The sequence below is a fragment of the Struthio camelus genome, chromosome 2 (assembly GCF_040807025.1).
Source record: "Struthio camelus isolate bStrCam1 chromosome 2, bStrCam1.hap1, whole genome shotgun sequence".
In the NCBI taxonomy this organism is placed as follows: domain Eukaryota; kingdom Metazoa; phylum Chordata; class Aves; order Struthioniformes; family Struthionidae; genus Struthio; species Struthio camelus.
The window spans coordinates 93,772,978-93,796,589 of NC_090943.1; the positions used below are offsets into that span (position 1 = coordinate 93,772,978).

The window sequence follows — 23,612 nt, forward strand, 5'->3', positions numbered from 1 at the left end:
GCTGCCCTCGGCAGTGTTTGCCTTACCTGGGCTGCTTGGGTTTTCACACAACACGCACATTTGTGGGGAGCCTCCTTCTCACACAGTTGAGAGGATTCTTTAACTTTCTAACTTACTTAGTGTACTTAAAAAGTAACCTGAAGATAAACTAAACTGGACTCTTAGGAGGACAGGGTAGGGAGAGGAGGGTCCTGAAAATGAAGAAAAGGAAAGGCTTCTTTTGTATGATCTTCGTGGTCTCTCTTCGACTGTTCCAGGGCTTGTATTTTCTATATCTGCATTAGCTTGAGGTGGAACGGCCTGCTGACGAGCCCTCAGCTGTAGAGCAGACCGAGCGTTTGCTCTCATGGTGTTGTGTTGTTTTGTAATGCTTGTAGTTGTGTTGTTGCACTGGAGCACAATTTAGAGCGGAAGAAACATGAGGGCTGGCAAGATGCTTTCTTCCTGGTGTTTTCCTTATGATGAGGAAAATGATTCGCTGGCTTTGCAGAACTGGGAGTCTGATGTTTAAACCGCCGGGGCTGAAGAGTTCATCGTGAAAAACTTTTGTGCAGCCTTTGAAAAGTTCTGCTTCACAAATGGTGCTTGCCAAGCAAATGCAGGGACTTAATACATTTGTTTTTCAGAGGCTTGACTGAAGGATCCTAGATATAAGTCTAACCCTATTAATATTTGTAAATGGACCTTGTTCTAGTTGCTAGTGAATTCGGGCTCTCATACAGCAACAGAGGCAACAGAAAAGATGGGGTTCTTCCTGAGACTTTCTAGTTCGGTAGAGTCATTTGGAAATCAATTTAATGCATTTTAATTGCCTATTTTTCTCCTTGGTTTTCTCTTTACAGCTACACACCAGAAAAAAAATAATGCACTAGAGTCTAGCCAGGCAGGCTGCTAATGAGAAAGCTTGACTCGAGAAGATTTTAATTTTCAGCATTTGTTCTTCAAGACAGCTATTTCAGCATACAGGGGTGTCACAGAACAGGAATTCTGCCATTAGCTAGTGGAACAAAAGCATTGGGCTTATATGTCTTTGCTACATGAAGAACTAAACACTTAGATCCTTGCCCAAATTACAGAGGCCTGGCAATCCTTTTCAGGATGCTGATCCCCTTAGCCAAATCATCCCTGTAACGAAAACACCTATTGTACGCGAACTGTGGTGTGAAAAGAATCAGGGAGATGAGATTTAAGGTGTGAAGAGCTAAAGCGATATGTTAAGAGCTCAATCTTTTGGCAGCCTTTCGCGATCGCCCCTGGTAAAGGGAAATTTCTGGCCCTCCCAAGCTGGCGGAAAGGCTTCTCAGAAACTCCTCGTCAGCGGGGCATTTCTGTGAGAGGCAGGATTTAGCCGAGGTCCGTGGCATCCTTGGACAGCCAGAACTAGCAGGTTTGCACAGAGTTGCACTGGGAATTAGGATTAAAGCCAGCCCGCCACAGAGACGCTCCCCGGCTCCGCGGCTGGTGCAGTTCAGACATGACCTGAATACTGTATCGGAAAGACTGCCTTCGCTGCTGAAGTCGTACGCTGCTGGAGACGTCCGACCTCAGGGTCTTTGTTTCCAATAGCACACAGTTTTCTATGACTTTCACTGTTTAGGCTGAAAAGTTACAAGTTTCATCCCTGTCCAAGGCCATTCACTGCGGAAAGACTGAGCAGCTCAACATTTGGTGAAAACACGAGGAGAGGAGGGTATTCTGCTTTCTACCGTTAAGCTGTAGTTGCTCATTACCTAGTTTAAATGTCAGGGATGCTCCTCAACAGCATGTAGCCGCAGGTAAGTGAAAAGAAACCCTTGATACCTCATTTCATCACCTGGAAAATGTTTCCTTTCTCCCTCAGTCCCCCTCATCCCCTGTGGTGTCTTCCCCTGATACTGAAAGTACTGGGGAAAACTGGGGGGGGGGGGGGGGGGGGTAAGGAGGTGTAAGCAGGAACTGGTGTTTGCAAGTATCTGGCACAAGCAGCCATGGTCAAAATTGCTGCTACAGAAGTCCAAATCCTAACTATTCATAAAGTTCATTAAGGTGAGCCCAGAAAAGTTTAAAGCAATGGTTTTGTGTTTCCCGGAGTTTAACAAGGTTACTGATTATGCCTCAGAAAATGAAGTCAGGACAACGTATACAAGTATTGGAGTATCAATAGTAGGAGGATTAAAAACTTGGGTTAGGAAGAAAGGAGCATAATAAATAGGACCATGCACATGCAGGCTCTCCCAGGGCTCAGTGCTGGGACTTGCTCTGTTCAAGAGTTTCATATAAATGAGCCTGAGGTTGGATCGAGTTGCTGGGTGTCCAGACACAGATGACATCATGATAGGAAGGGAGGCTGCTGATAAATTTCAGGAATGCACCAGACTACAGGAGGATTTGGAGCCGCTGGGGAAAGAGGCTAATACAAAGGAATTCAGTATTACGCAATGGAAGGTTATTCATTTAGGGAGAACCAACAGCGCATTTAAATGCAAGTTTAATGAAGTAGAGCAGGAGGAAACTAATGCGGAAAGAGGCTCGGACTCGCGGCGAGGGATGGCAGGGACAGCAGCTGCCCGACAAGTAAAGAGTCGCGCAGCTGAGACTTGGGGAAAGAGGGCTCACGCTGCAGCAGCGGAGCTCAGGGCTCCCCTTCGGGTCGGGCAACCGGGATGCTCCCAGCATCGAATTGGGAGTCTGAAACAGGCTGATCCCCGATTACAGGGAGGGAGGTTAGGAAGGACACTTAACCACTGCCAGACCCGTTCTGCGAGCAAGGACTTGGAGCCTTGGCACCGAAAGGAGATGCTGCGGTAGCACACGTGTGTTTGACGGAGACGACTTCAGGTTTGTTTGGGCCCCTGAGGCATCGGGTTACGAGGGCGGCTGGACACGCGGTGCCTTTGGTCTGATGGGATTGATCCGGGTGCCATCTGGCTCAAGGAGGAGGTACACTCGGGGCCCAGCTCCGGGGAAAGGAGGAGAAGAACTTGCAGGCGGTTGTCGCTAAAAGCAAACTTTCCAGGGGGCGTAAAGCTTGCCGGCTTGCCGAGAGGGAAGGGAGCTGCCGTCGCGGCGGAAGAGCCATGCGCGGCCCTTCCTAATTGCTGATAAGCACAAGTTTATGCACCGGCACGTGGTGCCCCCACGCTGCCTCCTCCAGGACTCCCCACTGCCTCACCGGCTCTCGCAGCAGCCCCCCCGCCCCCCCGCCCCCCCCGGCTGAATCACAGACATCTGGTAAAAAAAGTGCTTCGCGCAGGCTGAAAACGAAGGTGCGCTCCCTGTGCCTCCGAGGATGAATGAGGTGCAAGCAACTATCCGCACAATGCGTAGGAATCAATACATACCACAGGCTTCAGTCGCTCGCAGACATCATAAATTTCATGTTTCCGTTCCCCTGGAGAGGATCCGCTCTGCTGCCAGGTTGAATCCCTGCTTTTCAGTGTACCCAGTCTGGCTTTGCTTAATTAAGTATTTTTAGGCGAGGCAAAAATCTCGTAGCCACCCTCTACACCAGCAACCGGAGAAGTCTGAAACACGTGAAATATTGCTGGAGCTGCAGTGTGTGGTCTGGAAGGAAACTTTGTCACTGCTCCTTTGTAAGTCTGCCTATACTGTACAAGTATTAAAAATTGCCACTTGTTCAGCAATATTTTACAAACAGAACCGATAAATGCATGTGTTCTTGTCTTTTTTTTTAACCCCCCCCCCGCACTGTACTGCGTATTTCATTTATAGTGCTCAAGAAGAAGAGCAGAAGACAGTATCACCATTTTCACGTTTGACAGCCGTTTCGCCGTGTAAACGGAGAACCCGAATCTCCGAGGCGGGACCCCAAGGTCATACGCGAGCGGCATGACCGCGGAGGCAGGATTTAGCCTGCACCGCACCCCGGGCCGCCACCTCGGTCCTGATCAGTCACTAGCCAGAGCCGTCAGGACCGAACCGCCGCTGGCCGCGCGCGGGGGCTCCGGGCAGAGCGGGGCATCGCCTGGGCAAAGCCCCCGGGGCTGCGGCTCCCCCATATCCCCGAAGCGCTCAGCGCACCGCGCTTGCAGGGAATTGCTCCCCTGCCACGGGACGAGCGCCCTTCCCGGCCTTCCGATTTTTCGGAGAAGGAAGAGGCAAAAGCAGAATAAAAGAAAGCAGCGCCAACGCCGCGTCTATCGTTATGAATTTATTTCCCTGACCTGACGTCTTTGTTTAATTCAGTCTCGGCTTTCTGTGTATGGGTCTGGTGTGGCTGTCTGATGTCTGTCTTTATTTTAAAAAGTCAGTGTCTGAATGGGTGACTGTAGCTCCAAAAGGGTTTAAGGTCTTTTGCCTGCAGTCCTTGGCTGCGTTCCTAAACAGTCGTTTTAAAAAGAGTCCACTAAATCAAAAGCCAGGTAAATCAACAGAGCACTCAAAGTCGTAATGAGACTGGTTATAAGGTAAATTACAACATTATTCAAGCACACAAAATTCCTCCTCTGGCATTTGTCCTGCTAAGTGCAATGCACCTTAAAAGTGGTGAAATGATTTCTGGCAGCCTCCGAAAGGGGCTGTGTCGGGGGGATGGGAGGCTGCGCTGAGTCCCTGCGTTCTCGCCACCTCTCTACTTTCGGGGACTCACGGCAGCGGTTGGCCAGAGCTAGCGTGTTTTCTGTGGCTTGTTTGAAAGGCTGAGGCATTTTCAAAGCGGTGTGGCACCAGCCACAAACACTGGCCATGTGCGCTCTCAATTTCCAGCAAATCTTGTTACAATTTTCAAAGCGGAGGATTCGAAAGGCTTTAATTAGGGCCTTGGTTAGGGTGGCTTGAGACTTATAAATCTTCTGTTACAATGAATGAAATTCTGAACAGATGCTGATGCTTTTGAAGCAGCCAAGGCCCAAAAGATGGGAGCACAGACCCTAAGAAGATGGCCAGCATTACATACACTGGATATAAAAGGCAGTTTTGTATTTGTAAGGGCAAGAAGCTCAAAACAGAACGACGTTGCTGGGCAGAGCGCAGGTAGCTTCTTCTGATCAGCCTCCCGGATTATGGGATTCTTCTCTATGTTCATCCTAAGAAAGTATTTGCTATTAGTATACCGTTGAGACAGAGGCGAATTGGCACCTACTTGGCGTCATTGTACTTAGCAGTTTGTTCAGATTATGACACGTGTCAGATTGCCACAGACGTGGGACTTGGGCCGTAACCTCTCTACAAAGCGAGCAGGGCCAACAGTGGGGAGAGAGCCAGGTATTTCTGGGACCACTTGGTGGGAAAACCGATGGTCCTGCCCCGCCGCCTCCAGCTTCCCAAGCACTTTCACGCCGATGAGGTTGGAAAATCCTCGTTTCCCAGGGCGCCGCCGCGCGGTGAAGCTCTTTGTCCCAAGTCTCGCAAGCAGGTCGGGGTGCAAGGCCGGACCAGCAGCCCCACGCGCTGCGCGTGCTGGGCCACTCACCTGCAGCCTCCCGTGAAGAGGCAACGGCAGCGTTTTGCTTGAGCGAAGAAGGTGCCCTGAGAAATGCCGTGGCCGCTGAACCACTCTGAAGCTCCAGTAAAACCATCCCTCTCGATCTGCTGGAGCCCAAAAGAAAAGGACAGGAAAGTGAAAAGAGGGTGCACCCCCCCCCCCACACACATACGACAGCAATATAACGTGAAAGTAATCTAATGTGCATGAATCAGACTCTTCTGTGATTAAAACACCCTGTAAAAATACTCCACAGTTGTTGTTGTTGTTGTTTAAGGATAACAGTACATTTGCATGCAAGAGCCAAGGAGAGAGGGTGCATTTACAGCCTTACTTGCAAAGATGTACGGAAGGCGGAAAAAACGATCCAAACACCCCGGCATTGGAGGGGAGCAGCCCAGCACTTGCTGCCGGCCCCGGCTGCGGGAAGCGCCGCGGCTAGCTGGGTGGGAAGAGGGAGCGCCAGCGCCTCGGCCCCTGCCCCGGGCCCAGGCCTGGCCGAGGCTGGCTCCCGTCTTGACGCGTCTGCTCGAGGACGGGAAAGTCATGCCGTGCCGCTTCTGCCCCTTTTTCCACCAGCGTCGCCCTAAAGGCTCGGTCACAGAGTTAAGTTTTTTTCCCGCGTCATCGGGGCCGTGCAGACTGCTCGCGTGCTCGGCCTCATCGAAGGCAAAAAGGTGGAGCAAAGCGGCCGAACTCTCCCCGGCCGCTAACCTAAAAGCAGCAAAGGCCCAGTTTCGAAGCAGGGCTGTCTCTGCCCACGCCGCGTGGGGAGCGAGCACGCTGCCTTCGCGGCGGAGGGGACGCGAGCGCCCGCTCGCCCTGGGACATCACGCTCTTGTCGTGGAGATAACGATAACGCAGGGGCTGACGCACGGCAAGCCAGAAAAGGCTTGCTGCACAGAGCTCGCTGCACGGGCTAAAAGCTGCGACAAGGGAGGGTTTCTGGCTGTGGCGCGCGACCAGTGCCTGCTCCCGGCGCTCAGCTCGGCCCCGCGCGTCAGCTGAGCGGCTCCGCTGCAGCCGAACCAGCCGAGGTTAGGGCTGGCCTTCACGCTACCGGCCTCGTGCGCAGGGAGGTCACAGCAGCTGCGGGCAACGGTCCCTCACGTCCAGGCGCCGGCCAGCGGCGCGCAGCTGCGTGGCAATTCCCGCGCCGCCCCGGCGGGGAGGAAAGGAGGCCCCGGGAGCGCGGCAGCGCCGGGCCAACCTCTCCGCGCGCGGCTGGCTGCAGCGGGCAGCGCTGTCACCCTGCGGCCCCGGGAACCGCTGGAGCTAAAAGCAGAGACTTCCCTCTTTTGCCTAGCGCCGGGGAGATGAAAAAGTCCTGCAGAAGAGCTAGACGTGACTCAAGAGGCGAGGGAGATCCTGTTTCAGATCCCTGCTGACCTAGTGCTGGAGGTCACTGCAAACTGCTGCGAATACTCCGAGGTTGTCTTTGCCCCCCTCCTTTTTCTTTTTTTCTGTGGAAACAGTCGTAGGTTTGTGTATTGGAAACTCCAAATTAATTAAAACCAATTGTAGCCATAGCAATTATGGGTAGGGTTTAGCCATTAGATTTAGGAAAACGAAGAAAACAATGACTCCACGCCCGCTGCAGGGGCCGGCCAGGCGTGTGCGCCTCTGCAGCAGCGCAGAAGAAAGGACTTGGCATCTGGGGAAGTGGCTTTTAAAAATGGCCAGGGCGCATTCGCTACAATAATCCACTGAAACAACAGCCGTCTAAAAATAGGGTTGTTTTCTGTACTAAGCTCCTTTTAACTTTGTTAGTCATCACCAACTCCTAAAATAAGCCCCGTGTAACAGTCTCTCCTAGTAGCGGCTGTAAACAAACTCGGGGCGGAGGGAGGCGCAGGGGAAGGGGAAGGGGAGCGGCGGCGGCGGCGGCGGCGGCGGCGGCGGAGGCGGCTCCCGGCGCGGCAGCTTGCGCGGGCTGCCGCGGGGCGGCGGGACCGGCACCGGGACTGGGCCGGGGGCCGGGGCCGGGGGCCGGGCCGGCGGGGGCGGCCCCGGGAGCCCGGGCTGCCGCTGCCGGCTGCCCGCGAAAGCTGCCGGGGCCCTTGGAGCGGCGCCACGGTGGTCCGGGCAACGGCATTAAACAGGAGGAAACAGACGGGGGATTCCGTCATTTCAGCGGGGAGCGGGGGGAAGCGCGGCGAGCAGAGGGCAGCAGGGAGCCGGGGTAGCCCCCCGCCCCCGCCGAGCGGCTGCCAGGGCCGCTGCGGGGCCGCCCCGGCCCCGGCCTCGCTCCGCAGGTGGCAGCGGCGGCGGCTCGGCCCCCGCCCGCCGCCCGCCGCCCGCCGCCCGCGGGGGGGCCGCCCCGTCGGAGGGGCCGCGGCCGCCCCGCCGCGCCCCCTGGCGGCTGCCCCCCCCCCCCCGCCGCCGCGGCTTCGGCAGAGCCCGAGCTGCGCGCTCGCCGCGGCCGGGCGAAACACCGTGGGATGCCCGTGAGGAGGCTCTCACGTGTGTGTGTGGGGGGGGGGGTCGTTGCCGTAGGCGTTTGGAGGCTTTTCTCTCTCTCTCATTTTTTTTTCTCCCCCCCCCTAGTTTTCCTTGAAAGAAAAGTGTCACCGTTTGGGGGGGTTTTTTTGTTTTGTTTTGTTTTTGCCCTACCTGAGCGGGTCGCGCCTTGCTTGCGGAGGGGGATAAATTCCTCGCCGGGCTCGCTGTTTGTTGGGAAACTTTTTTCCGCGATGACTTAGTACGAGAACTTGCCCCGAAGAATCAGCTACGGCCTCCTGCGCCCCAGGAGCAGGCAGGATTTCGTTTATGTTGGGTTTATTTTCAACCACATATGGGTGTCAGGCACTAGATTTATGATTTTTTTTTTGTTCATACACCAGATACGCTAACCACCCTAACTCTCCGTTTGCTGCCGTCCAATTCCAACAGGAAAGTATGGTCCCCCTTTGCCAACTGGGGGGGCAGAGGGAGGACGAAGGGGAAGAAAAGGGTGAGGGGAGCGGGGAATGAAGTGGCGGAGCAGGGGGGCAGCAGGGCCTTTCTCTGCAGCCCCCCCACCCCCCCACCCCGGTCCGCCCGGGCGGCTCCCGCCTGTGCCAGGGTGTCACGGCCCCGTCGGGGGCCGGGACAGGGCATCCCGGAGGTGGGAGGAGGAGTCGCTGCGCGTTGGAAACCTCTCCTTCCCCCCGCTACGAAGTGATGAGACCCAACTGTGTTGCTGAGATATTTACAGAATAATAATAAATAAAATAATAATAATAAATCTGGAGCGACTGAAACCAAGTCCACCGAGTCTGTTAGTAATTTAGCAGAATGGGATTTTCCTTTCTCTCGCCTGCCAGTTGATGCTCTTTTCCAAATTTCCACAGCGGGGGAAGCCTGCGATTTTTTACATAATGATTTCAGCATGCAAGGCTGCCTTTTTTGTTTTTTTCTTTCTCTTTTTTTTCCTCCTCCTCCTCCTCCTTCTTCTTCGTCTTCTTCTCTCTCGCTGCCTCCCTCTGTGCCCCCAGTCTCCCCCTCCCGTCGCTCCCCGACCCCAACGCGCCTCCCGCTCCCTCGAGCAGGGCACCGGGCGCAGGCAGGCGGGGGGACCGCGCCGGGCCGGGCCGGGTTGGGCCGGGCCGGGCGGCCGCTTTGCCCCCGCGGAGCGGCGCGGCGCGGAGCCGCGGCGGCCGGGGCCCGTCGGTGCCCGCCGCTGCCCGCCTCCCGCTGGCCGCCCGCCGGCCCGGCTGACATCACGGGGCGCGGGGCGGGGAGAGGGGCTGGGAGGGGGAGGGAGGCGTGTGTGTGTGTGTGTGTGTATGTGTGTGTATGTGTGGGGGGGGAGGAGGGGGGGGTGGTGTTTTCCAGCTTTAAAAAGGCGGCGCCGGGCGCGCAGCCCTGCGTCAGAGCGAGACTCCGCAGGCTCCGCACACTCACGCCTGCCAGTACAGCCCGGCCGCGGGCACCCCGGGCGGGCGGCCCTCGCTCTGCCGGGCCCCCGGTGCCCGCCGCAGTGCCGCCGAAGTCCCCACGCACACGCGCCCTCCTCTCCATGACCCCGCCGCCGGCGGGCGGCAGCGGCGAGCTCCGGCGTCTCCGCGGGCGCGGCGCCCTTGCCGGGGGCGGCGCGGCCCCGGCGCCGTCGGCGTGAAGGCGGGCGGGGGGCGCGGGCGCGGGGCAGGCGGCCAGGGGCCGGCAGCGGCGCCGGCAGCGGCGCCGGGGCTCCCCCGCGCCGCCGGGTGGATGCCAAGCGCTGCCCCGCCGGCCGCCGCCGCCGCCGCCGCTCCGCCGTCGCGGGACGCAGCCAGCGGGAGAGAGGGGCCGGCGGCGGCCCCGCAGCGCGGCGGCACCATGAAGGCGGCGGAGGAAGGTAAAGGGGCCGCGTTGCGGGCGGGCGGGCGGGCGGGCGGATGGGGAGGCAGGCGGTGTCCCCCGGTGTTTCCCCGCGGCGGCCTGAGGTTTGCCGGCGGCCGCCTGCCAATAGGTGTCTCCTGCGCCGCTGCCGCCGCCGCCCCCCCGGCGCCTCCCGCCGACCGCCCCGGTCCCGGTCCCGGTCCCGGTCCCGGTCCCGGCCGCGGCGGGCTGCAGCCCTGGCCCGAGTCCGGAGGAAACGCTGTAAACTGCCCCGGGAGCTCTCCCTTCTCCCCTTCCTTTTTTTTTTTTTTTGGGGGGGGGAGGGAAAAATATATCCTATAATTAGAAACATCCCTGGCTGCTGCGAAAAATTAGGGCCGGGGCGCGCTGTGCGACCCCCAAGAGTCGGAGGGGTGGGGGGGTGGGGGGGCTTGGGGCCGCGGCGGCAGCGGCGCCCCGGAGCGCGCAGGGCTGCGCGGCCGCGTCCTCTCCGCCCCCGCGGCCGTCGGGGCTCCCCGAGCTGCTCATCTCCCCCCCCGCCCCCGGCCCCGCTCACTGCGAGTCGGGGTTTGCCGCTTCTTTTGATGATGCCCTGTGCTAACGCTCCTCCAAAAAAGTGCGCTGCAAACGCACCGGCGAAGTTGCTCGAGGGAAGGAGCCGGGACGGGGGGCTTGGGAAGCGCCTCGCCGCCAGCGGGTCGTTTGCGGCGGAAATGTGAGCGCGCGGGGCAGCTTTTTTTTGGGGGGGCAGCGAGGACCCACTTGAGCCTCTCCTACGCCAGCCAGGACATTTTTCTCTGCCCCGAGCATCGTTACCCAGCACCGCTGTATCCTCTAAAACTTGTAAAACTTGTGCGCGCACCTTGGCCGAGCCGCAGCCCCGCGGGAGCAGCGCGGCGCCTCCCGGGGCGAGCGAGGGGCGGCGGGACCTGCCCGGGGGAGGGCTCCCCTCAGTCCTGCCTCCTCGCTTGCCGGGCCCCCCGGGTTGCTCCCCGTCCGGGGGCGCCTTGCCATTGCCCAGGCTGGCGGTGTCCCGCGGGGCACAGTGAGCCCAGACGCCGTAAGAAGTTGTGCTGGGCTCGGGGTGGGTCGCGCCCCGGCCCGCGGTGCTCCCATGCCCGAGTTTGCTCCAGCGAGGCTGGACGGGGCGCTCGGTACCCATAGTTTCTTTTTCGTTCTTTCTTTCTTTCTTTCTTTTTTGTTTTTTCCCTCTACACATTTTTTTTCACTCCCCGAGTTCATTTCAGTTGACAGGATCCTGCCAATGCAAAAGCTTGCAAGTGCTGTTGCGACTGCGGCGCTGCTTTTGGAGCGTGCGAGAGCCTTTTGAGATGAAAGTCGCTCATTGCTGTTTTATTTAATAGCGTTGTTTGCGATGACTTTCGCGCCTTTTGCATGCTTGGACCCTCGAGGACCGTGCGCCCGGCGTTTTCAGCGCGCTAGGCTCCAGGCCAGGGAACGCACCAGCTCACAAAAGTTACGCCCAGAGACAGACAGCTCGCACAGAAAGTCGTCTGTCAAAAAAAGAGACACCCCCTCTTTATTTTCGTGGCGTTTCTGATGCCTACGTTAAAATGTCGCCGACCCGCCGCGATAGTTCGCTTCAAGGCTGATGTCTTTTGTAAGGCACTGACAAATGAGGGCAGCCGGGGAGCGTGACCCGCTCCAGGAAACACGTAGGGGAGCCCTGCGAGAAAGGATTGCTGCTTGCAAATTAGGTACCCCTCCCTCGGTTGCCAAAGGATGACAATCGAAGAAAATGCGCTCTTTCAGGTTTAGCCCGTGCAGAAGGTGCCGCCAGCTGCCCTGGTGGACCACTTGCTGAGCGAAGCGCCGTGGATCGCGGTCTTGTCTTTGGAGCCGGCCGAAGCGCAGGGTCCTTTGCGTCAGAAAATAACTGTGGGCTAATGCTACATACAATTTCAATTTATTTTTCAGGCTGCGTGACTAGAGCTGAAGCAGACAGTCTGCTGGGGCAGTGGTCAGACCTGCAATGCACTCAGTGGAGTTACGGCAATTTAGAGAGATTTGGGGTTGGCTGGAGTTGGGCCGGGAGGCTGGTCGGCTTGGAAAGCAAACGTGTCGAGACCCACCGAGCTTTCCTTTGCCGAGGCGCCTCGGCTCCCCCCTCGCTACTTTCGCTCTACCCTAATTTAACGGCGTTGTTTTAAACCGGATTGTTAACTGGCGCGACGCTTTTATTCCGTCTCCACATACTCCATCGCTCCGGTTTTGCATTTCTGCGCATCTTTCCTCTTTCTTCAGGGGAAAGGTGCCAATCTAAATACTTTATTGACGGCACTAATATTTATGGCATTGGCAAATCACACCGCCTGCCACCCGCGCCGCAGGGCCCCGACGTGGGGAGGAGGAGCAGAGGAGCGCGACCCAGCCGCGGGGGTGTTTCGGTGTTGCTCCCTCCTCCTCCGGGAGCCCCGGCCGGGGACAAACCCCGACGGCCACGGCTCGCCGTGGGGCTGCGGTGGGTGCGGAGCCCCGGGAAGGTGGGCGCTGGACCCCACGGCGTCCAGGGCCAAGCCGGTCTGCCCTCTCTCGCGGTAGGGCAGCCGAGGAGCCGTGGGGCTGCCCCCCGTGGGCCCCGCCGCGGGGCTGCCGGCACCCGGCGAGCCGCCGGGGCACGTCGTGCCTGCAGCGCGGGCTCGGCCCTGCGCGGAGGGGAAAAAAGCGTAACTGGCTCTGATGGAGAGAGATAAAAAAAAAGTTTTCCTGGCACTTTGTAATGGAGATTTCAGCCATAAGCCTGGAAAATGGTATTCCCTGAGTTTATAAGGGAATACCGTTTCCATAACCGCTCTAAAAAAATCATTCCTTTTGAAATCCGGCCTTAAATTCTGAAAGCTCGACAATTGCAGCGAGACTTAGCTGCTGGGGCGGTGAGGTCATTTGCAGGCTGGAGACTTTAAAACGGGCTTGTATAATCTGACAGAAGTATACTTCTGAGCAGAGAAAGAGTCTTTTGGGGAGTTGTTTGTTTGTTTTCAAGTCATTTTTTAAAACAGAAAAACGATAAAACGCAGCAGGCTGGGGAAGCGCCCTGACTTCCCTCCGTGCCCGGGATGGTAGCCCCCAAGTAGGCGCCGGGGGGGGGGGGGAGAAGGGGGCCTGACCCCGCGCTGCCCCGTGTCCCGCCTTCCCGGGGGCCGCTGCAAGCCCCCCTCGGGGCAGAGCTCCGGCCGAGGGAGTTTCCTCCCCGCAGCGCACGGAGGACACGGTGCGAGTGCGCTTCACTGCGCTTTTTATAGCAGTTGGCACTAGTGGGTGCTGCAACTAAATCAAATAAATAATTAAAAAAAAAAAAAAAACGAAGCCCAGAGGAGCCTCAAGGCTCGCAGACGTGAAGCGGCGGGGACCCGCGAAGGAGCACGGCGCGAGTTAGCGATATTTAGCAAAATTGCGCGGCTCTTCCCCCGCGACGAGCTGCAAGCGCGGCCGGGCGGGGGGGCAGAAAGCAGCGCTCCTGCCCCTCGGCGCCCGGCACCTGCGGCCAATGCAGTCACCGCCGGGCGGGAGCAGGTGAAGCCCCGCAGCCCGGCTGCGCCCGGGCAGAGGGGGCAGCAGCCGCTCCGGGGGGGGGGGGGTTCCCTGCGGCGCCGCTAAAGCAGGAACCGAGGGAGGGGGGAGGCAGGGTAAAGGCGGTTGTTCGCATCGACCCGGAAACATCAACAAAGCGGGGGAGGGCGGGTCGGAGGCGGACGGCGGCGACAGCGAGATAGGCCGGCCGTCGGGGCCGGGGTCACATTACCGCCGACAGCGGCAGCGGCGGCAGCAGCGGGCCGTCCCGCCGGCCGCGGTGCAGCGCCTGGCGGGGGGCTGCGCGGAGCCGCCGGCAGCAGGTGTCCGGGGCGGCCCCGACGGGGCGGGCCGGGGGTCGCCGCGGGCGGTGGGGGAGCCATGACCGGCGTAGAGGGCGAGCAGGAGTTTGATTTCGATTTCCTCTTCGAGTTCAAGCACAGCGACGAGGGTGGCGGAGGTGGGTCGGCGGCCGGGGCCGGGGTCCCGGTCGGGGCCCGACGGGAGGGATGTCGCGGGCGGTGTCGGGGAAGCGCCCGGGAGTTTTTGCCCGCCGCGGGGAAGCAGCCTGCGAGGCGGAGGAGCTCTCCTTTCCGTGCCCTTGTGAGCACGTCGCAGCAGCTCCTGAAGGGGAAACGACGCGGGAGGCAGCTCGCGTTTAATTTCTGAAGCGCCGGGACTGGTCGGAGCCCGTCAGAAATAGGCAGTGACCCGCGGGGGCGCCCGGCCCCGGCCCGCCCGCTGTCCGCCGCCCGAGCGACCCCTCCGCGCTGCCATCGCCCGCTTCTGCCCCGGGGCTCTTGTGAAACGTGGATCTGGTGCCTGTTCCCTTACAGAGAAAGGGCAACTCGAAAGCCGCTTCTGTTGTTTGTGTGTATGCGATTTTTTAATTTTTATTTTATTTTATTTTTTCTCCCTTCTCTCCCCCTGTAAGTTGGAGCTAGTTAGGCTCGGGGTTTTGCTTGAAGGTCATCCCTAAACAAAAATAACGGGCCTGAATTTATCGCAGGTCACGCAGTTGTTCCCAGCTCTTGTGTCTCTGAATTGCTCTCTCTTTCTTGTGACTTTTAACAATACTTGAGGTGGAAACGCAGCGCGTGAGGCTGCAATAGAGACATAGGTGGAGTTTGCATTGTTTCCTGATATCAGATGAATTGTCCCTGCTTCACTGGTGGCTGGTCACCAGAGGAAACTTTATATATAAGGAGATAACTTAATGCATTCTTAGAGCTAGCCGGTCTCTGTGGTTTGGTGCTTCGCCAGAACTTTTGCCTTTGAATCGAGGGAGGTTCCCAAATCCTTGCCTGCACATTACAACCTGCCAGGATGTAGCTGAACACGTAGTGCTTAACTTCCTAACGCTCACCTGTTGCCCTGTTCTCCTGGACGTTTTGAGCATCCAAATAGTTGTTCTGAGTTTCTCAGCTTTTGGAAAAACATGTGGCTTCAAGAGCTTCGCACCAAGCTTTCAGACGAGTGTCCTAGTAATTAGACACCTGGAAACTGGAGGGGCCTAAACAAACGAAGTGCCAATATCCTAATGAGATAAGTACCTAATTCTATTAGGCAGTTTTGAAAGCATGAATTTAAACATAGAAGTAGGATTGGCTTCATCTGTGGAAGCGTTAAAAAGCCCTTGCTTTCTCTAAAGCCCTGGTGAGGTGTTTTTCACAGGTCACCAGAGGAAACCAGGCAAGATCTGTCCATTAAGGGTAGAAAGGAATGGAACTTTTACCCCGTGAAATTAATTAGGGAAAAAATAATTTGGATTTTTTATGTTGTTGCAAAGTGAAATGTAATATGCAAAAGAGTGGTCACGGAGCAAGGGGTCCAATTTCTGGTCCTAACTCTACGTAGTGGAAACATGGAATTGTCAGCCACAGAACTGTTGCAGACCCACACTGGTCTATGCGACAGCAGAGTGTGGCTCGAGGTATTGAAGTACACCATTGAAAGTGTCCTGCTAGCAAGCTGTATAAATTAGTGCCTGTGAACAGCAGTGCAAACGTAAGCCCAAGCTTGCAGGCTGCACAGAGCCTGGGGCCTCGCTAGGTCAGAGTCCCAGTAATGTCAGTCAGCCTCTGTATTAGGGGGTAGGGAGAAGGTGTTAGCTCCCTTTCATCCCTACTAGCGCTGTCAAAATACTCTGTGCAACTGCGTTATGTGCTGTCGTTTCATGTCTGTGTAGTCATCTCTGTCTCCTTTCCCTCTTGAGATTGGCATTTTAGTTCTATATGTTTTATCCTTATTCACCTTTGAGAGGAAAGGCGTCAGCCTGTTGGTGAATGCTGAAAATATGTGTATGAATTTTGTAAATACGGCAATCAGGGGGAACAATGTGCTTTTTCAGTAACTGTACTGTGGCTTTGAGCTTACAAACCAAGGACCCAGTCCTGGTCCTAGTTATTGCTTTTGGATGTTTGTATTTGGTGGGCATAATTTCTAAAGGCTATCTGAAAATCTAAGACACCTAAATATATTTGAAAGGCTTTGGATCTTATTTCGATTTCATGTTCAATTGTGTGAGAAGTTGTATGACACATACTGTTTTCCTTTGCCCTTTAAAAGTTGACTTCTTAAAAATATGCATTATTTACATAGCCCTAAAAGAGCTTATTCTTTGGTACATGCATTAGGAGAGCTTGGTGCTTGGAGCATTGGTAGCTGTCTTTTCCCTCCCCCCCTTTTCTTAAAAACTGTATTCACAAGGCCAGTCTGAGGTTTTATATTGCACGTTAGGCCTGGACTGGGCTTTTCTAGCAGACTTCAGTAGCTGAATTTCACTCTAACCATACGTGAGATTTCACGCTACCCCGGGTTTCATGGTATTTTTTCATGTAGGTAATAATTATTTTGGTATTTTTACAATAAATGAAGGACGTAGGGCAGATCCTGCAATCACGTCTGGTCTGGGATGTGCAGTTTTGGGTGGCAGCAGAGCTGGAGCAGCCCCCGGGGCACTGCTGGAGAGGCTCGCTGCACGGTGGCACCTGCGCTTCCTCTGGAGCTGGAGGAAGCAGTGAAGGAGTCGAGGCCATCTTGGTGGCATGAGTTAGACCCTCTCTGGGCTGATTTCCAAAACGGAGGTGGCACTGGTGTTACCACTATTGCACTCTGGTTTTTTGTTTTGTTTTTCCTGCTCCTCCATGAAAAGTCCGAGGGAAGGGGTGATGTTGGCAGTGGCTGTGAGTGATGCTGCCATGTGGCAGAACAGCCAGAAAAGGGGACTTATTTTGGAAGGAGAGGCCTCTCGTCCCCCAGGCAGATCTATGCCTCACCACGATGGCTCCAACTGGATCGCTCTTTTCCGAGCAGCCTTTCTTTTTCCACAGCTCTTATTTCCAGCCTTCTTCGTTGTTTGAATAGTGTGTGAAGCTGCAACATGTTTTGAATAATCCAGTTTCATTTATGGCATCTTCTGGTATAATTTAATGAACGTTTCTCAGTAAAGGACTGGTTTCTGAAGGCAGACCAGAAAGTGAGTGGAAAAAGCGTTGTTTCACATTGTTCGTGAATGTTACCTGACAAGGCATAAATCGGCTGGAACGTCACAGAGATAACTGTGCAACCACTTAAAGCAGGTTAACTTGTTGTAAGTACCGTTTCTCTTGGAATCGCTGTCGGTGAGAAACGCGAGAGGTGGAGGGTGACACCAGAGAGGGCCGAGCTGATAACAGCAGAAAGCAGATAGCCAACAGTGCCAGCACAACCTGCTTGGAGGCTCGTTTGCCTCCGCAGCACTCCTGGGGAGCGGGTCATGTCAGGACTAACAGCGAACGATAATGAATGCAGCTTCTTCCACCTCCGAGTAGGGCGGGTGGGCAAGGGTCACTGCCGAGGGAGTTTCCCTCCACACGGGCCGGGAACCGGCTCTGTGCGTGGAGCAGGGCTGGCTGGGGGGGAGCCGAGTTTCCTTCCGTCCGTCAGGGAAGAGAAAGCGCCTCTGCCGTGATGAAAGTCTGGGAGTCGATGCAACTCAGAGCGATCTGTAGTTTCAGCCTGACGGAAGAAACCTGCGGAACAGAATTGCCTGAAACTCAAACTTCAGCAGCTGTTGTCCTTTGTAGAAAGGCTGTGCTGCCTCTTCTCGCTACGGCAAGAGAGACGGGTGTTAGGGCCCTGACCCGCGTGTGCCGGTGCCACTGAGCCTCAATGTTGCCCTCTCTCAAGGGCTGCCTACCTCCCTGCGCGTGGCCTGCGGACATCTCCAGACAGCAAAGAGACACCTGTGCACGGTCTCCCAAGGTGGGGGGAGCCGAGCTGAAGGGGTCCCGGGGTGCTGGACAGGCTGGCAGCAGGGGACAGGTAGGGACGGTCTCCTACTGGCCTTGGGACAGTGATTCTCCGTAGTGCAGCAGAGACGGAGGCACGCAGAGGTCTGGTTGTTCCCCTGCCCTCGATCAGAGAGACCGTCATCAAGGGTCTGTGAGTGACCTGTCGCTTTTCAGGTTTTCCACACCGTCTGTGCAACTCTGCCGTTGTTTTAATACACTCAGAGATGTTACGTGGTTAGCCTGTTGGCCAGGAGCGTGCTGACAGGGCTTAACACAGCATGCCTAATAACCCACAATTTTAATGAAATTTCAGCTGTTAAAGAGTAGCAAGGCATCGCTGTTTATCCTGCACCTGATCTCTTCTGGTTAGGCTGGAGGATGTCTGCCCAGAAACCAGAGCAGGTCAATAGATCCGTCCTGTTCCAAAAACCTAATTAACTGGAACCAGTTGGAAACTCACTGTAATGGAAGTTTTAGTTGTGTATTTTTTTTTTTCTAAACAGAGTGCAGTTGATCGTGTTCTTTGATTTTAATCTGCCTTCACTTTTCATTTTTTCCTGTTTTGTATATTCCAACTTTGCAGGAATGGAATTAGGCTCGCTTATGTAGAAGTGCATGGCTCTTGGATAGCACTGCAGTCTCTGAATGCTGAAGTACTGTTGTTTGAAGACTGAGTTTTGCTCCTAAGGTTTACATGAGAAGAGTGCCTTCGAGGCAAACTCATTCCACATACACCCCTCTTCCCACCCTCCCCCCGCCCATCGCGCCTAAGATAGCTTATTCGGTGCTGCTAAATTGTCAGCACTTTCGAAGATACTAGTCTACAGCTTCTGATCTAACGCTGCTCGTGCCTGTCTTCTGGGTCGTAAAGGAGCACTGTGCTTTTGTCTGTGTCGTGTTCCTCCATGCCAGCTGGGTATATTACTAAGTGAGTACGTATGTGCAACACTTCATATCATTCTTTTTTGTTTGTTTGTTTCTTCCAGAACACTATAATTATACATCTTCAAACGTAAATGCTGGTTTGCCTCTAAATGTGGCACATTCCTCATTGTCAACTCCATGTCATGGCCTTCAGACATCAAATCCAGTCATTTCAGTTGTCCCATCAACAAATCATCCTTCTGGATACGGAGGGCATATTGACAGCGGGGCCTCCGAATATTACCTGCCTCCAAACATCAGGCCTAATGGAGCTCCAGCACTAGAGAGCCCCAGAATTGAGATCACTTCTTACATGGGACTTCACCATAACAACAACCAGTTTTTCCATGATGAGGTTGAGGAGGCCATCCCAAACACGAAGAGACCGCCGTCCACCGCCACGTTGAACTTGCCAAACATTGAGGCGTACAGAGACCCATCCTGCCTGAGTCCAGCAAGTAGCTTGTCTTCCAGAAGCTGCAACTCTGAAGCTTCTTCCTACGAGTCCAACTACTCGTATCCGTACACTTCGCCCCAGACCTCTCCGTGGCAGTCCCCGTGCGTCTCTCCGAAGACCACGGACACGGAGGAAGGCTACCAGCGCAGCATGGTGGCCTGCACTTTGCTTAATTCACCGAGACACTCTCCATCGACGTCTCCCCGAACGAGCATCACGGAGGAAAGCTGGCTGGGGGCTCGCAACTCCAGGCCGCCGTCTCCCTGCAACAAGAGAAAGTACAGCCTCAACGGCAGGCAGACCTCCTACTCGCCGCACCACTCCCCCACGCCTTCGCCGCAAAACTCGCCACGGGTTAGCGTCACGGATGAGACCTGGCTGGGGAACACCAACCAGTACACCAGCTCTGCCATCGTGGCTGCCATCAACGCCCTCACCACCGACAGCACGATAGACATGAATGATGGGATTCCCATTAAGTCGAGGAAGACTGCCATCGATCACACCCCCTCCATGACTCTCAAAACTGAACCAGCTGGCGAGGAGCACGGGACCATATCGCCAACTGCTGATTTATCACCAGAAGACTTCTCCAGCTTTCAGCATATCAGGAAAGGAAACTTCTGTGAGCAATACCTGTCCGTGCCACAGCATCCGTACCAGTGGGCCAAACCAAAGTCTCTGTCTCCTACATCCTACATGAGGTAAGGTGCCCTGATTTCAGGGGGAATCCTGATAATCTCTTTATTACTTGCTTTTTCTTCTCTTTTTCTCATTCCATTCTCCGCTTCCAGCTAAATCTCCCCATCCACTCACTCAATTTAAATTATTTTTTTTTGGGGGGATGGTATCTCTCTTGTTTGTGTGGTGCAACTGTGAGTAAAACTTTGAAGATCAGAAAAACTGCTCGAGGAGTTGGCCACGTGTGGGTTGTAACTGGCCCCGTGGTTATCTATTTCCCAGGAGACAAGCCCCAGGCCAGCTGGTCAGAAAACAGTGAATATGGGGGTATTCAGAAACTTGTCAGGCAGCAGGATGATTTGGTACTATCGAGCCTTTGGTTTTACTGAAATAATTTGTCATGACTTAATATTTATCTTGTAGCAGGCCTAAGACGTGTTTCTATTACTGTGGCTGTTACAGGGCCTTTCGTGTTTACATTTTATAGGCAGTGAATACAAACAGGATAGAAGTTTGGCTGTCTTACACGTTACTTCAGCCTTGATTTCGCCTCATCTGAAATTTCACTTCATCTGAAAGCTCCTTATCAGTCAGTCGTCTTTTACCGCTGGACGGTGTTCCCCCCCGCCCCCCCCTTAATCTCAGTTTAAAAAACAATCAAGCCAAAAAACCCTCTTTATTGTAAGCTGATAATAAGCAATATATTTTGTTGCACGCATTTATTGCACGATGATCCTGTGTAGGGAAACAGCACAGGATAGCCACCCTCTGGGTTACATCTGTTACTTTCACTTTCCGTTTCGGTACTGGTCTTCATTTCGAAGTCGTCTGAAGGCTGCACGTGCAGTGTCGTGTGGTGTGGGAAGTGGTCGGCTCTCCAGAAGTCTGCAGGCCAGGCCTCGAGTCTGGTGGCAGCCCCCTTTCCTCTTCTTCCCTGAGCACATCTGCCATAGTTTTTTATCTGTATTCTTTTAACAGAAAAGCTTGCTTTTTAAAAAGCAAGACAAGTGGGCACAGAGCTAAAGTATTGTCGTTATTGACACCTTCCTTGGCACTCAACTTTGCCCGTCCCGCACCTCTCCGGCCAGCCCCTCTCTGCCACTTGCTGCCTCCAAAGGCTAAAATCGAGCGGTCTGGGGCACCTCATGTTGCAGCACATCGTGTCACGGCAGCTCAGCCCCAGCATTCCTCATCCTGCCCTTCCTCGTCAGCATCCTCCTCTCCGCTCTGCCCGAGCTCCCCGCAGGACCGCGGCTGGGAGATGCCCCGCGCCTTGGGTGCCTCGGCCGCCCCGAGGGAAGCGCTCGCTGCCTCAGAGACTTCCAACGCTGGGCGAATCCTTCAGAGCCTCCCCGCGTCTTTACGGTTCTCCCAGCAAGGGCGTAAAGTAGTCCAAATTCATCGGAGAGGCGGAAGGATTGCTTTTTCGCTTGGCTGGTTTTTGCCGAAAACTTAAAGGGGAAAAAAATACGACAGTTTGACCAGACGTGCTTTTATCTCTTGGTGGCAGAGAGCCACCCTGGCGCGTTTTGTCGCAGTGGGTGAAAAGGTGCCCGGCATTCCTGTGTAGTAACGCAAACACAAAGGTGAAACGTACAAAACGGAGCCCCCGTATGCTGTGTATTTAACATTTTTTCCACTGTTTTGGTCTTGTATAAAATATGTTTCCTGGTTCACAATATGTTTCCATGTGATCTCATTAACTCGTGCTCTAGGGCAGTTGGAAGTTACTGTAGAAATGTGATTTTAAGTTATTTTACCAATCAGAAACACTGACCGTGCTTCCTTCCACCAAAAATACCTCTCATTTTATGTATATGAAAGAGCGCTGGGCAACTGAGCACAGACGTCAACAGGATCACAGCCTACGCAACAGAAACGATGTTATTTTAAATCCTTCCAAAAAAGTTGGTGAAGAATTTGTCACAACAGATCTGGATTTTTTTCTTCCTGTTATTTTACACATCTGTGCTATTTGAAATGCTAGGATTTTAGGGGTGGGTTCCAGCAAACAATTCAGACTCCAAAACCCACCCGGTCATAATGATTTTGAGATAACCATATCTGATTACCTCCTCTGTCTCTTCCTGAATATGCATTACAATTTTCATCAAACGAAAGCGTGCCTTGGAAAATCACTAACGCCTTTCCTTGCGTCCCTTTCATTCCAATTTATTTGGGAGCGGGAGAGAATAGGTTCAGGCAGACCATCAGCCAGGTGCGTGGCAGTGTCCTTTTTCCATGTTTTTTTGGTTGGCCTTTGTTTAAAAGGGAAACGGTGGTTTCGTATTGTTTGATCATGTTTTTCGCTTGTTGCAATTAAAACTCAATCAGGTTTAGGCTTTGCAAGTTCGGGAGCAAGGGAGCAATAAGAGCAGAGAGTGATGCCCACCTCGACCACAACGGACCCCATCCCATAGGCTTTCTCTGCCTGAGGTTTCTTCTGATTTCTCCTGAGGATGGTGAGATGGGCCCGCCTTGAGGCTCATCCCCGCTGTCGGTTTGAGGCTCCTTGGGGCTGGTTTTGGCTCGCAGATCCCCATGGAGGGCTGTTAAGGGGGCTTTCTGTCCGCGCGGCTTGCTCCAAGGCAGCCTGGCTCGGCCACGGCGCTGCCCTCGACACTCCTTTTGCGGCCCCGGATCTCGGGCCAAGTCTTTGGGTGTAGCGTGGATGTAGAAAATATTTAGAAACACGGCCAAGATTTTCAAGGGAGGCTTTGGAACAAACTAGGGGGTAGCAATGGGAATTGGACCTTTTCTGGACCAAAACGGGTTACTTAAATGGATCAGTCTGCCCCCCCAAAAAACTTGAGAGGGTAAATCATTAGGCAGGGAATTAAGAGACGGTCTTTGTGAAATTCTGCTCAAGGTGTTTGCTCCAAAATCTTTTTTATTTCAGTGTTCAGCTATATGTAGTGTTGTCTTACCCAAATGTAAAAAGTAAGTTTCTGTCAGTAATTCCTCCTCTATAATAAATGCAGTAAATAGTTTAAAAAGAAGTACTCTATCAACAACTTATTTCAGGACCAGGTGATATTTTGGTTATACTCCTTTCTATGGACGCTCTTTAGAGTTATATATCACTTTCTCAGTGCTCTGTAGTTTAAAATCTCTTTAAGGACAAAAATTCAAAGGCAAAATGGAAATACTGACCTTGATTCCTCTCCTACTCTTGGATTTGAAAACAATGTGGACAACACAGTATCTATGACTCTTTCCAAAACTTGGTTTAAAAAAATTAATGTGATTTTCGTTATTAGCATGCCCCAAATCATTCTTTTTGTAACAAAAAGGATTGGCATTTATGAAAAGTGCTGGGGTTCTGAAGATTCTGTGCCTGTTTTTTGACTTCCTCTTTAGCTGTTGGATTTGACTAAACGCAATTTGCGATTCCCTAGAGACTTTTTCTTATTCACTGAAAAGCAACAGCTTCTTCGTATGCATTATAGTTGTTTCGAGTTTAATCAGTTTCATTCAAAAAGTGTGCTGGCCTGTCACACTTGAATTTTCGTTAGATGTAGTGTAATTAGGGGGAAGGGGAAGATAAGAGAGGCGGTTAGGTTTCTTGGTCAGTTGTATGGCATGTATGAGGTGTACCACACTAAAAAGAGTTTCCAGGAAAAGACACCCAGTTCCAGGTGGCTTATAAAAGCTCCCTACTGTATTTTCTTGTACGGCTTTTTTTTAAACAGTTGAAAGCCACATTTTTCTTAGCTGCAGTCTCTTTCAGCCTCAAAAACATACATGTATGTTCTTGAACCCACAGACACAGTGTCATGTATTTTTACATATGGGAGCTGTAATTTCCGCGCAGCGAATGTATGGTTGGATACCTGTCTACTATTTGCAAGGCCATATTCGGCTTCTATCTGCCTCAGTGGGTTTGTTTGTTTGTTTTTTGTGGATTTTTTGAATTCCACCCTTGTGACTGTGGTGGTATTAAACTTGAGCATTCAAAGATCATTCATTAACCCCTAAGACTGTAAGATTTTTCTTAAAAATCACAAGATTAAAAAATGTT

The 23,612-nt window shown here is 54.0% G+C and overlaps 1 protein-coding gene across 7 annotated transcripts in view; it reads left to right on the forward strand.

Moving 5' to 3' along the window:
- Positions 1-9,613: 9,613 nt before the first annotated feature.
- The window catches only part of NFATC1 (nuclear factor of activated T cells 1), a 120,679-nt gene continuing 106,680 nt past the window's right edge, over positions 9,614-23,612 (forward strand). For 5 of the 7 annotated variants that reach the window (XM_068931601.1, XM_068931602.1, XM_068931605.1 and 2 more), the window contains exons 1-2: positions 13,558-13,715; positions 18,516-19,614. In XM_068931601.1, coding sequence (XP_068787702.1) covers positions 13,637-13,715; positions 18,516-19,614 — 1,178 coding nt within the window. In that variant the 5' untranslated portion in view covers positions 13,558-13,636. Of the gene's footprint in view, positions 9,741-13,074; positions 13,259-13,557; positions 13,716-18,515; positions 19,615-23,612 lie in introns of those variants that run through there. The other 2 variants (XM_068931600.1, XM_068931604.1) reach the window with 2 other exon arrangements.